Source organism: Callorhinchus milii, unplaced genomic scaffold, assembly GCF_018977255.1.
Source record: "Callorhinchus milii isolate IMCB2004 unplaced genomic scaffold, IMCB_Cmil_1.0 Scaffold6, whole genome shotgun sequence".
Taxonomy (NCBI): Eukaryota; Metazoa; Chordata; class Chondrichthyes; order Chimaeriformes; family Callorhinchidae; genus Callorhinchus; species Callorhinchus milii.
The window spans coordinates 30,257,936-30,272,690 of NW_024704747.1; the positions used below are offsets into that span (position 1 = coordinate 30,257,936).

At 39.9% G+C, this 14,755-nt stretch overlaps 1 protein-coding gene across 1 annotated transcript in view; it reads left to right on the forward strand.

The window, feature by feature from the left end:
- LOC103176367 (potassium voltage-gated channel subfamily H member 7) overlaps positions 1 to 14,755 on the forward strand; it is a 107,224-nt gene that overhangs the window by 49,012 nt on the left and 43,457 nt on the right. Inside the window, exon 3 of the mRNA XM_007889842.2 lies at positions 11,621 to 11,776. Coding sequence (XP_007888033.2) covers positions 11,621 to 11,776 — 156 coding nt within the window. The remainder of the gene's footprint in view (positions 1 to 11,620; positions 11,777 to 14,755) is intronic.

Below are 14,755 nucleotides of genomic sequence, written 5' to 3' on the forward strand. Positions count from 1 at the left end.
TCTGAAGACCTTCCTCTTTGAACGCACTTATGATCAACTCTTCCCTCCTTCCCTCCTTCCCTCCCTCCCCACCGGCTCGGGGTCAGGCTCCGCCACTGTTAAGCACTCCGAGAACCTGCCCCGAGTGAAGGGCGCTGTGTAAATGCAAATTGTTGTTGCTGTTGTTGTAATCTTCGATCAAAAATGTCTTATCTCTTCTTCCAAAAAAAAGCAAAATAATGATAATTTGGTCACTCAATCCACGACTGTTTGTGGGACGCTGCTGTGTGCAATTGGCTGCTGCGTATCGCCCAGAAATATACAGTCAGTTCACTTTACAATATATCCTGTGAAGCGCTTTGAGACGTCTCATTGACATGATAAGACGCTGTATAAAACGCCAGGATTATTATTACTGTTATAATGGTAAAGACGGAGACAAATCATTTCTTGAAAAGCCTCTCAGCAGCTACAAGCTGCAGCCGCAGGAGGAAGCCAGGCTTGTTGTGTCCAACCTTATCCATCATGTGAGAGAGTCCACATGTGCCTGACATGACTTGGCTGAGGGAGAGGCAGGTTCAGCTATTCCAGTATTTTCTGAACGTCCTCTGCGAATTGACAAGTTTCTCGAACACAAAGCATGTTAACCCTTAGGTTTCAAGATCCTCTCAATCGCCAACAAATCCCTTCATGGCCTGGCACCTCCCTACCTTTCTGACCCGCTTTCTCCCCACTCTACCACCCGCTGGCTCCGGCCGCCTGCTTGACTCTCGAGGACGGGGGGGGATTCTTGGAGAGCAGTTTCCAGGGCCCTCTGGTGGATAGAGCTTTGCCGTGCGATCTCTCAACACCACAAGATGGTTTCTCATTGTTAACTTCAGGGAAAAGAAACTGGAGCCAAGTGAAGCGCGAGAGGAGAAAGTGCCTTGATTTTTCACGAATGGACTACTGATTTAATTAGTGACGTTTTTTGCCCACTGCACAGATCATTTAACTCGTTCCTCTGACACTGACCGTCTTGTGGATTCAATAAGCCAACCTCCCAGCTGACAATTCACTATCCTGCTCGGAAGCTAAAACTTTGTTCCCTACCATTTTAAAGAACACATTCAAAATAATTAGAAGAACACAAATTGACAATAACAATCAACGAAGAAGTCTAGGTTTCTACTTGAACAAGCAATTAAAACTACACTATTACCATTTAAGTTACCATGGAGTCCTGTAGCTCAGTGGTTAGAGTGCTCACCTCGCAAACGAGAGGATCTGGCGATAACTGGGCGGGGCGAAACATTGGGCAAGTTTCCTTACTCCACACCCACGCCTCTGTTTACCCAGCAGTAAATATGAATCCGGTTGTTAGTCGATTGCCGAATTGCTAACCAGGGCTAATAAATCCCCTCAAAATAATAATTTGGGGCATTTCTGTGCAATTGGCTGCTGCATTTCACTCACAAAATGTACAGTATATTCTGTGAAGCGCTTTGAGACGTCTCGAGGACGTGATAAGCCGCCATATCAAATGCGAAGATGACTATTATTTAAAACTTAGCACTCAATCGTGTGTCTTGTTTCAAAAAAATAAAATGTTTCACGAGTTCTCCAAGGAGTTTCCCAGTAGATTGCGTGTGTGATTGACTCACTAATACGAGGACAGGTTCTTGAACAGCCTTGTGGTGACAGGTCACAGTGTTGTCTGCCTTCCATCCATCAGGAGGCTGAATTCACACCACCTCGCACTACACAGTGAATTTGCTAGTGGTTGGCTCGCATACACTGTGTTGCTTTTGACAGGGAAAAATCAATTCGCGATGCCCAAAGGATGAGAATCATTGGGCATTTCTCATTGACATCTCTGAAGTAATAACAATAATAATTAAGACTTTAGACTTGTGCTTTAGTTTAGCGGATGGACATGAGCAAGGCTACAAAATTGTATTTTTGATTCTATTCCTTTTTGAGTGAGAAGAAACTTTATTTGAGCATTTGCAGTTTCCCACACAGGTCAGTGATTTCCTATTTACAAAAAAGCTGCTTTCACCCAACGGAGCTGTGGAACAGAGTTTGTCGGTTGTTGAGAAGGATTAATTGGAAAGACTACAGCCAACCTTGGCATTTAATGTCAGAGTCACATTTCAGTGTTGGCCATGGAATATTAATGTGTTAGTCTGCTTAAAAAAATGTTTTAAATGCACTAACAGGAAATGTTTTAATGATAATTTGGTCACTTAATCTACGGCTGTTTGTGGGATGCCATTGTACGCAATTGGCAGCTGAGTTTCGCCCACAAAATACACAATCAATTCACTTTACAGTGTATCCTGTGAAGCACGCTAAGACGTCTCGAAGACGCGATAAGGGACTGTATCAAATGCAAGGATTATTATTATTTATTATTTTTAAACAGTAAATGTAGGGAGGATGAATAATGAATAATGAAAGGCGAGTTAAAATCCACGTAAAGACTTTAACTTTTGCCGTTCTGGCAGTTGAGTGGACGAGGAGACAAATGAGAAACTTCAATATTGGTGAGGCAACAAGACCAGATGGAAAGCATTAAAACAATTCTCAAACAAATGAGGACAGAAGCAGAAGAACATCTGGCTAGCATTTCACAGTATATTATTCATTGGAGTGCTGTGATTCCGAGACTGCTCACTTTAGTTACAATTTCAGATAATGAACTGTGTTACAATATCCCTAACATTGCAGCATTAGTGCTATTAAACTATAAGTCTGTTATATCTGTCATGTTAATGTTAAAACGGCATTATATACTTATGCACAACGTTAAATAGCTTTTATTTCTTTGCCACGTCTCTTGCCGCACATTGATTAGAGTCAATTAAAATATTAGCCAGAGTAAAAGCAATAATTCTGAGCAAGAACAGATTGTCAGAGGAAGAGCGATTGGAACCCGATTGGAAGATCTTTGAGAATGTCGCAGAATTGCTGGCTGATGGTAAGATGGTGGATGATATAGATCGTGACTTTCTCAAGGTGCCTGACAGAGCCAACGGGAAGGCTCCTGGGAAGAAGAGAAACTTGTAAATTGGTTGATAAATCAGCTGAAAAATAGGAAACGCAGGGTAACAATCAATGACAGCAGGAGTAATTGGCTAGTTGTGACTTGCAGAGTAACCCAGGGATCAGTCCTGTGATCTCTTTGCCTCTAGATGATCTAAATGGACATATTAAAAATTTCATTTGGAACTTTGTGCATTGTACTAAGTAGTGTGTGAAAAGAGGATATTTAGAGGAAATTAATCAAATGTAAAGATGTCTGCAAACACTTAGCAACAGGATGGATTAATCACCAACTCAAAGTCCAACCCTGAGAGCCCACCAGGTGCTATAGAGGCTCCTGAATATGTGGGACAATATGGGGAGACAAAAAGACAAATTACCTGTCAGTGTAAGTAAGTAGGTGCATAGAATATAAGTCCTAGAAAGAGACACTCCAGAAAGCATTAGTTAGACCACACGTGGAGATCACGTATGGAGGATTGCATCAAGCTGTAGTCAATGCCATTATGAACAGATGTAGAGACAGTGGAAAGTTTTCAGAGAAGAATAACAAATATAATTGCAAGTTTTGGGATCATTAAGCTAAAAAAAAGCAAAAGGTTTAGGAAGAATCCTAATGGGCTCCTACTTACTGCTATGTAAAAGAGGCATGTGGAGTAAGGAAACTTGCCCAACATTGTGCCCTGCCCGTGAATCAAACCCAGGTCCTCTCGCTTGCGAGGCGAGTGCTCTAACCACTGAGCTACGGACTCCACAAAATGAAAATGCTGGCGATGTGTTTATAGAGGTGGATTTCTTCTGCTTCCAGGAGCTGCAGTCAAAATGATCTTTGCCATTGACCTTGTTTTTTATTACTATTTACAATTGAAGGCTGATGAATATGAGCAGGAAGGTAGTTATAGCTTCATGAATCTAATACGATAGATGAGTTCATATTAGAAATACATAAATCTCAAGTTACATCTAAATTGTGGATTAAATTGATTTTTGATGTCAGCTAATGTATTATGGATTGCGTAGGGATTTGATTTCCTTGCAGAACCATCTACAGCTCCAGTGAGACAACATTATCAGGGAGTTACGTATGTAGACAGAAATACAGCAATTTAGATTTTACTGGATTTCAGCAAAAATGTACAGCGGAGGTTTTTTTAATCAATACTTATTGTTTACAATGCCACAATCAGTTAGATCCTTTATACATAAACAATAGCATCAGCAAAACCTGGCTCAAGGTAACCTCGTGTCTGGTTTATACGGTTGGAAGTGATACCATTTTACTTCGAGCAGCAAGGGATTTAGAGCATGAAGTCTGATGAACACCTTCCCCACTTGAATCAATCCAAGCAGAATTCTGTCTGTGGATAAATAAGGCTGTTAGCTCCACTGTTAATAAGATTATCAGTTCCACCGCCCAAGCCCCATATTAGTATAGTAGTAATCCTTGCATTTGATACAGCGCCTTATCACGTCTTCAAGACGTCTCAAATCGCTTCACAAAATATACTGTAAAGTGAACTGACTGTGGATTTTGTGGGCGAAACATGGCAGCCAATTGCAACCAGCAGCGTCCCCACAAAGATTGAGATTGAGTGACCACATTATTATTTATATTTTTTTTTAAAAATGTATTATTATTCCATTTCATTAAAGAATGTTTATCCCTTTTTGTTTGTTTTTTTGAATTTATTGTAGTATTTGGAAAGTTTATTTTAAAAGTCTTAATTTAAAAGTATGTCTTCAAAATGAAAAGGGCCTTTGAAAAAGCACAGAATTCTGAAGCAAACACCAGGCAGGGGGTTGTTTGTGTAAGAAAACAATTGTGACGTTTGTGAGAGAAAAACAAGAAAGGAAAGCAAAGGTTGAGTCTCACCTTTGGTCACAGCTGATGCATTATTTAACCGGTGGCTTAAAGGCCTGTATTATCAAATGGTCACTGTGTAAATAAATTTGAGAAAGCACGTCAATAATTAATTACAGAAAGAGCTGCCAAAAGGAAACCCAACCCATGATGGTCACAGATACAGGCTCTGTTATATCAATCCTCCCAAAGTGCTATCAATTTTAATGGTTACAAGGAACCTCTTTTGTAAAGAGGGCTATGGAAACACAACACGTGAACAGCTTAAGCTGACATTAACAGAGTACGATGTCATTCAAGATTCTCTAACTGCTGTAACTCAGAATATTATATAACTATAGACCATAACCGCATGGTGTGGTGTAATGCGAAGTAACTAACAATAAATTGATGAATTGGCATTCACTAAGCACATGTATTTGGCTTATCAGTCATTTTTTTAATATTAACTGTGTTTCCAGAGAAGATGGCATTAAGTTTTGTGCTGATCAACTTGGATATTAGATGGGGAGAAATGCCCAGAGATGTGAGAAAGCATCTGAATGATGTGTTTCATTTCCACAACAGCCATTTTTGAGGACCCGGAGTAAGACTGACACTGCATCCTAGACTGTGCTTTAGGTTCAGCCTCTTGTAAGTACATTGAAGCAGCTCAAACTAATGTCACAAAACTCCTACAGCCAGTAAAAACTCTCAATCCTCAACTCTCATGGTCAAACTTTAGGCAAGTTTCCTTACTCCACACACCTCTGTTTACCAGCAGTGAGTAGGAACCCGGTTGTTAATCGATTGTCAGATCACTTTTCCGGGGGTAATAATCGTTTTTTAAAAATATTGTTCGCTCATCCACGACTGTTTGTGGGACGCTGCTGCGTGCGATTGGCTGCCCACAAAATATACAGTCAATTCACTTTACAGTATATTCTGTGAAGCGCTTTGAGACGTCGCGAAGACGTGATAAGGCACCGTATCAAATGCAAGAATTATTAAAATCCATCAATCTGTTTGGAATCAGACCCGGCTCTGGAGGTGGAAGAACAGATTCTCAAACCTAATTCAATTCAAGAAACCAGGGCCTAAATGGTGTTTATGGGAATGTAACATAATCATAGTTCTGCTGGTTCAGCGCTGAACTGGAAAGTTTGGGATTTGAATCCTATTGTACTCGCTTACACCCTCACCCTTCAGGAGAGGTCAATAATAATTACCCATCTTTGCAGGGACCTGTGTGGCTTTCCATAGTGCTAAATTGCCTCTCAGGAGACACATCTGGCAGACGGTAATCCAAAGCCCTGTTGATTATTCAGTAGCCTGTTGGGTTTATCAATAGTCTTGGAGTTGCAAATTTATCCCTCAACCTACAAATCAACCCCCTAATTGGGTAGGGTAGTCCTGACTTGGCAAGCACCATGTTGAACTCGCCCAGGTTAAGTGATAAATAGATTGCAATGTGATTTACCTTATGATTGGAGATTGTTTGAGCTGAGGTAATGTCTGATCTGGTATATATTTCTCAATGTGACAATCCATGATGTAGCACTCAGCGACTCATTAAGACAATGGCATTTTATTCGTCCTTTATAAAACTACATGCAAATGAATCTACACAGGAACTGGAGCAAAGGCCGGGAGAGGAGAGCTTTTTGTTCAGGTTTTGTGTTATTGAGAGCTCCCTGATTCACACTGCACATTGTGGTCATGATAACAGCATAAACTGCACAAGAGGATATTAACCTCATGTGGCTTTATCTGACGAAGATAAGAGAATGGTACAAAATACAGTCATAACAAAGTCCTGATAAATAAAGTTTTATTACATGTCAGCTAAAATTACTACATGCATGCAGACAAATATTCTAGGTTATCTGAAAAAAGTATTCATAACAATAATCCTTGCATTCGGTGTAGCACCTTTCACTTCAGCCACACGTCGCAAAGTGCTTCACGGGATTTTACTGTGACGTAGAGTGAATGTGCACTTGTGGGTGAATGCAGCAGCCAATTTGCACATAGCAAACGGCAATGTCCCACAAACAGCCATGAAGTGAGTGACCAATTTTATTCGGGGGGTTGTTGGCCAGGACACGCGGAGAGAAAGAGAAACTCACTTCTCTTTTCAAATAGCATCACGAGATCTTTAACGTCCACCTGAACAGGCAGACAGGACCTTAGTTTAACGACTCATCTGAAGGACGGCACCTCCCACAACACTCCCCCATCGCTGTGTTGCAGCGTCAGCTTAGAAAATGTGATTTCCAGTCCTGATGTGGGACTTGAACCCACAACCTTTTAACTCAGAGGCAAGAGCTTTACCACTGAGCCAGGCTGACACACAAATATACAACTGACATGGTACAAGTACTAAATGCAACTGCTTCTGTTTGGTATGATGAATGAGGCACAATCACGAGGTATTGAACAATACTTGCTATGTCTAGCATTGAATTAAATTAGGTGTTCAAGCAATCACAAAGGAAATTATTATAGAAATAATTAACATTCTCAGGTAATTATTATACATTAAAGTGATTAAAGATCGGGTTAAGAGAAGCTTGTAGAAGGCTGAGAGCAATCTTTGGTTCCATTTCAACTTCATTCCCAAAGTAAAGAGCTAAAATTAGAGACCCAGCTATTTTTTTCAGGGGCTAACCCTGAAAATGACTTTGTAGAACCTTCCAAACTGTAGGTTTCAACAGAGAATGTTTGAAAGTGAACTTCAAAGAACTTAGGACAGATTTCTCTTAACGTTGGGTGGTCTGACCCGACATTCTGATTGTGGGATGGTGCATGACAATGCAAAGATTTTGTGGACTAAGACGAGGCAATCATGGATCCCACCAAGTCCAAACAATGCGCACTTTGTTTCTTTCGCCACCACATATGTGTCCACCACAATCCTGTGTCTGCGTTGCTGGGGTACATTTGCCACAAGTCGCATTGTTAGGTTCAAGGGCAGTCTCCACAGTCTTACGCAAACTTCAACATTTAAAAAGAGCAAGTTAGATGCACCTCCAACCTACCCCACAAGTGTGCTAACCACATCACAGTGGAGTCCTGTAGCTCAGTGGTTAGAGCCCTCGCCTCGCAAGCGAGAGGAAGTGGGTTTGATTCACGGGCGGGGCGAAACCTTAGGCAAGTTTCCTTACTCCACACGCACCTCTGTAAGTAGGAACCCGGTTGTTAGTTGATTTGTGGATGGCTTTTCCAGGGGTAATAATCCCTTCAAAATAAATTACAATAAAATCCTGTGAAGCGCTGTGACGCGTCCCGAATGCAAGGATTATTTTTATCTAAATCTTTTCCCTTCAAGATGATATATGGATGAATTTCTCATGAATATGAACATTCTGGTCCTATCAGTAGAGAATGGAACACCTGCAATAATTGGTGATAGGAGAGGCAGTGAGAGAATTACCTTTCTCTTTGTCGCACACCCTAAAAAATCCACGCTTTACAATTATGCTGCTAATAACTGGAATAGAATGTCTAATCTTATTAAGCTACCTACTTGGTTTAATTATGGACTTAATTATTTAAAATCATGTCTCTATCAATGAGAAGCAACATTGGTATGAAAGACATTTGTATAATAGTAAGAAAATTATATTTTAGAAATGTCTATTGAGAAGATTGTTTTTTTAAATCAGAACACGGTGGATGGAGCTAAATACTAAATCTGTGGGAAAAAAATTGCTCCAGCCATTTTGCATCCATTGTATAATATATAATATAAATGGAAACTAAAATAAAATAAACAACTGGGAAATTAATGCTTTATAATTGTGGGATTTCTGATAGCCTGAGAAACTATCTAATCAGTAATAAGCTGATGTTCTTTAATGAAGGGGCCTTAACTAACTTTTTTTTTGTTCTTTCTAAATGTAAACAAGAAATATAGAGAGGTAGAATTTTACTAAAATTTGAAATTCAGAAATCTTACATCAACTCCTTCATTTTTTTAATCAGAATATTAGAAAGTAAGAAAATTGTACGTAACGGAAAAACGATCCATCAATCAACTAACAAACAAGTTCCTACTTACTGTTGGTAAACAGAGGTGTGGGTGTGAGTAAGGAAACTTGCCCAACATTTCATCCTGCCCGGGAATCGAACCCAGGTCCTCTCGCTTGCGAGGCGAGTGCTCTAATCACTGAGCTACATGTTGGCTGTTGTGCACGCGAGCTGAATGGAGAATGAATGCACCATAGGTAGAAAAGACCGTTGCTTGTAGACTCTTGCTCTACTTGTAGATGCAGAACCATAGTAACTGTTTCCCGAAGGTCCTCGTACCTTTATTTATGTACCGTGGGTAAAGTTTGGAGAAAATGTGATTAGGAGATCGCTTTGTACCAGACAGTGAAGATAAAATGAATCCCTTTGGGTAATTACATGTTCTTATTTACATATCCAATCAGTAAACTGTACTTGAAATGCAATTGAACAAATAACAAGTGCTTACAGAAACAAATACTTTGTAATCTTCACCTAATCTTGTGCCACCCAGCTATTTGTCATTCTGTGTGAAGAGTGATCCAATAGCTTGAAGCTGCAATTTACAACTACGGATAGATTGCCTTAAACAAGACTGAAGGATTGATTTCTGAAATCCAATCAAAACTCGGACTCGCACAGTTGGGTTTTGAGAATACCCAATGCTGCTGGAATTGAAATGTGCGAAAGAAATTCCACTAAAACTCACGTTAAATGCATTACTTATCCACTCAGTAAGGTACTACCAAACAATTAATAATAAACAATAGACTGCCTTGTTCAGGTTTATCATTAAACAAAACTATTGCAGCAACTATTTTCAGTGTTTTCCAAGACTAACGCTCAAAGTGGCAAAAACGTCACCTCATATGAGCAGACATTTTACTAACCTTTTCAGTCGACCCTGTGTGGGTAATATCTGATTCAATTCAATGTTAGTTTTATCCTGGGCTCACGTTATTACAGGATTATTGCAATACTGAACCTTGGTGGAACATTGCCTCACTTACTGACTTTACTGACTTAAAGGTCGTCGATTGTTTTTTCATGGGAAAAGGATGCTATTTCATTCAGATAATTCCATTGGCTCCCCCGAAAGAATAGTTAATTGCTATTATAAGTGCTTTTATTGCTGCATTGTGAAGCTTAATTTGATTTATGATGGATCCCTCCATATACAGTATATTAATGGAAAAGTACTGGAGCTTACACAATCACCTGCTTCTAACCACAGTAATTTATGGATGTCTGTGTGTATTGTATCAGCCATGCAGATACAAGACTATCTCTCATCTGTTATTAAGTGACCAGACAATATGATAAGATCCTACGCGGTTTTAACTGGTTAGACTCCAGCAGTTACCCCAACGCACACTCTGGGCTACCCCCAAGCCTTGGCTCTCGCCAACCTGCGCCTAATACTTTCCGGAATTAGGTAAGCAGGTGGCGTCCCTCCAGAGAGAGAGAGATAGAGAGAGAGCGCATTCCATTCCAACAATCTCTCACTGGGATTTCCAGGTGTAGGTGGGAGGCGGGGAATTCTCAGCTTGGTTTGGAGACTCTTAAGCAACGGTGATGGGTTTCCGCACGTGTTAAGACACCCACCCGACTGACCAAAAAAATAATAAATACAATAATACAAAGACGGGAAGTTTGTTGCTGGGTTGAGTTTAAAGTGGGGCTGATAGTAGTCACACCACTCAGGGCAATGGGTATAAACAAACAAGGAATCGTTCTTGTTGCCCGTGAACTTCACACAGTAGTGCAGGACGTGTCATGTTTTATCATGTTCCCCGTCACTGTGTGCATATTGTTGCAGGAACGCACATTGTAGCTGTACTTGGTGCCTCTTGTCTCAAAATCCAAAAGTGCAGGTTGGAAAAGTACAGCAACATGCGAAAGAACATGAAATCACCGACATCTGAATAAAGCTGTCAATCCTCGATCAAAAGATTCTGTAATACTGTGAGCAAAGGCCACATGAATGTACCTTTCTTTGAAACCTACAGTGAGGTTGAAGGTTGTTAAGCCTGGATCTCATCAAAGCCACACACGTAACCAACGTGATTCTTATACCAAGGAATGCTGAATACAGAGGGAGCAGGCGTGAGACATCGTGGAAAGTAATCGATATATGTTGACATGCATATTTCTAACAAGCAACGTTTTAGAGTGATTCAGAATCAGAATTATTTGGAGTTTTTCACGTTGCTGTCTTTTAGATTTTAAAATGAGAGTGAAATGGACCTTTGCCAATCCACTGAGCAAGATACAGTATAACAGTAATCCTTGCATTTGATACAGAGCTTTATCACAGCGCTTCGCAGAATATATTGTAAAGTGAATTGACTGCATATTTTAGGGGCCAAACACGGCAGCCAATTGCGCACAGCAGTGTCCCACAAACAGCCGTGGATTGCGTGACCAAATTCTTTTTTTTTTTTAGAGGGATTATTACCCCCGGAAAAGCGATCCACCAATCGACTACCAACCGGGTTCCTACTTACGGCTAGGGTAACAGAGGTGTGTGGAGTAAGGAAACTTGTCCAACATTTCGCCCTGCCCGGGAATCAAACCCAGGTCCTCTCACCTGCGAGGCCAGTGCGGTAACCACTGAGCTACAGGACTCCACAATTTGTTATTGTGGAATTGATTCATTGTTCATCAATTGTGGAGTGAAAACTGAAGGGCTGACATGAACCCGGCGGATTAAAAAAAGGGTTATTTTCGATTGTGACTGAAGACTTTTCTTGTTTTATTCAGGAGAAACCTTTCTGTGCAACACCCATATAATCCCGGTGAAAAATGAAGACGGGCTTGTGATCATGTTCATCATAAACTTTGAATATGTGAATGAAGAGACACCCTTGCAGTCTTCAGAGAGATTAAACCACATGTCGCCCACCAAAGCCGAAATACGTAAGTCCTCTTTTCATGAACTTAGATAATAATAATAATATTAATAATAATAATAATCCTTATATTTGATACAGCGCCGTATCACGTCGTTGAGACGTCTCAAAGCGCTTCACAGGATATACTGTATAGTGTAGTGACTGTGTATTTTGTGGGTGAATTAAGTATTTGGGGTTAAGGGTTACCTGAAGTGCTACCGGTAATACGTTGAAAATCCAAATAACATTTCATTTCACATTAATTGGAATTGTTCCCACTCCATCTCTGGTCAAATTAATGCAATACTCGTTTGTTTGCTTTCAAAAAAAAAGGAAGAGGTAAAAGGGGTGGTGGAGTTACCAGACTATTTTCCCCCTGTTGTTGCCTCAAATTTATGACCTGGACGAGACAACAAGAAGGATGGATTCTACACTGTGCGAGGCAGAAATATTACATTTAGTGCAATGCCCTAAAAAATCTCTCCCAGACACTACAGTAAAAAAAATTTAAATAATAATTATTTGGTCAGTCAGTGGGACGCTGCTGTGCGCAATTGGCTGCCGCATTTCACCCACAAAATATACAGTCAATTCACTTTACAGTATATCCTGTGAAGCGCTTTGAGACGTCTCGAAGACGTGATAAGGCGCTGTGTCAAATGCCAGGATTATTATTGTTGTTGTTGTAAAGTGGGCTGGTTGTGGCCCACCCTGCTCTAGATGTTTAAGAGACCTGTGTGTTTGGGTCTGATTTTGCTCGACGTTGCCTCAACCCCGTGATCACAGTTCTGTGATTTTGTTCATTTGTGCAGCGTGAGCACTGAACTGTGTAACAGTGACGAGCTGCCTAGTATTCTGATTCCAAACCATGTCCATAAGGACTGCTTAGAAAAGGAAATTGTTCACATAAACCCCGCTGAAAGGTCGAGTCACATCATGGGATTGTTCAGCGACGTGAAAAAGGTTAAGGTACAAATGTTACGTGTTTGTTTCTATTTCTGTTTCAATCTGGATTCCGATTTCACTCATACAGATATATCTATTCTTGACACAATATAGATTTTCATTAGCGCTTAACCAAAAGAATTAGATTTAAGATGAGCTGGAACAGAGTAAACTTATACCTAAGATATGGACCGAATACATATTTGAGCTTTCAAGATTTATTCCCTGACATGACCTTGAGTCGCACATAAAATTACATCTATAAAAAAAACTAAAATAGTACAATATTAAGGAACACAATTTTGTAACTATATTGCTTTTATTCTGATGAATTCAGGCCCCTACAATATAAATTAAATTCAATGTGTGGTGTAGTTAAACTGAATTTATATTATGTCAAAGGTGACAAATCTATGTTGGTTCCGTGGTCAAGGATAGAATTGAATGTAATATAAAGAGTGTAATATTGCTAATTATTGCTTTTTCCAATGGCAAAAGCAAGCGATTTACATGAGTTTAATCAGTAATCTCCATATGGCTTGTGTTAAGTCCTGACCCAACTGCTGAACATGTTCATACTCTACATTCCTGATAAGACATTGAGTGGAAGAGGGCTCTATTTTTCAAAAAAAAGATTTTGGCTTTTATTTCAGAACTCATTAAATTTAGAAATGGAAACCAAACCCGATTCCTCAGCGCTCTGAACTGGATGGTTAGTTAGGCATTGCTAAGTTAAAATAAAATAAAATGAAATCAATACTTCCAACCTGTTTGTTGAGCTCCTGTCCCAAAGGGCTTGCTTGTCACAGTCACAGTGGCCGGAAAATCAGATAATAACAATAATAATCCTTGCATTTGATATAACACCTGATCACGTCATTGAGACGTCTCAAAGCGCTTCATAGGGTACACTGTAAAGTGAATTGAATGTACACAAATATAAGAACGTAAGAATTTACTGGTGAAAGAAGACCCATCCATCCATCCAATTCGCCTTCCATCATCCTGGAAGTCGCTTGCACATGACTTGTCCCAAACTATATCCTGTCTCCCGAAATATAGTTTCCTAGAATTATTAAATGAGGTATTATTTCCTATATAATTTGCTTTTGAAATAATCATCACTTTCTGCTTCCACCGCCTGTTCCATAAACCAAAATAACACAGTGGAAAATGAAATATTTTTTGTTCCAAAATTCCTTTGTGTATCACACACTCGTTACAGTAGAGCCAGAAACCTGGGGATGAAGTGCTAAATACAGAATATATTTCACTCGTGTGCAGAATCTACAGGTAGCCTGGTAACACTGGAGCTCATGATGAATTCACTCCCTCTCACCCACGGGATAAATTCTGTATTCCACAGCTTACTGCCAAATATTCCTATGACCGCATGTTAACGAAGAGGATATGCCAAACATTAAATTCATAATCATTTTTTCATCAGGAATTACAAGGTTATTTCATAACATTCAAACATGTTATATAACAATTGTAATAATAATATAATAATAATCCTGGCATTTGATATAGTGCCTTAATACGTCATTGAGACATCTCAAAGCGCTTCACAGAATGTACTGCAGAGTGAATTGACTGTGTGTTTTGTGGGTGAAATCAGAGCTGATCAGGGATGTTTTTCTGTCACTCACTTGATAAGGTTAGCTAACAGGAGAGTCTGGCGCTGTTTCCATGCAGACTGTGTGAAAGGAAAGCTAATGCTGTTAGAACCTACAAAAAAAAACTCCCTGTGAAGAAAGTGCATTTACCAGAGAATAACACTGTATGACCTGATCTCACCAAGATTATTTTCAAGGTCTCATCTGATAGGGAAGGACAGCCTATAGCGCAGCAATGGATAATCAGCCTGAGACGTCACACATTCAAAACTTTTGTTGAAAACTCCTGTAACTTTCCTGCTTTCTGATGTACTTTGTAAGCTCCCCCATCCTGGAGATTCAAAGCAAGGGGATAACCGGCTTTGACTATCGCTTACTTTTACAAACACACTGTAGTCCTTGCTGACTAAAGTACTATATAAATCACAGCCTGTGATTCA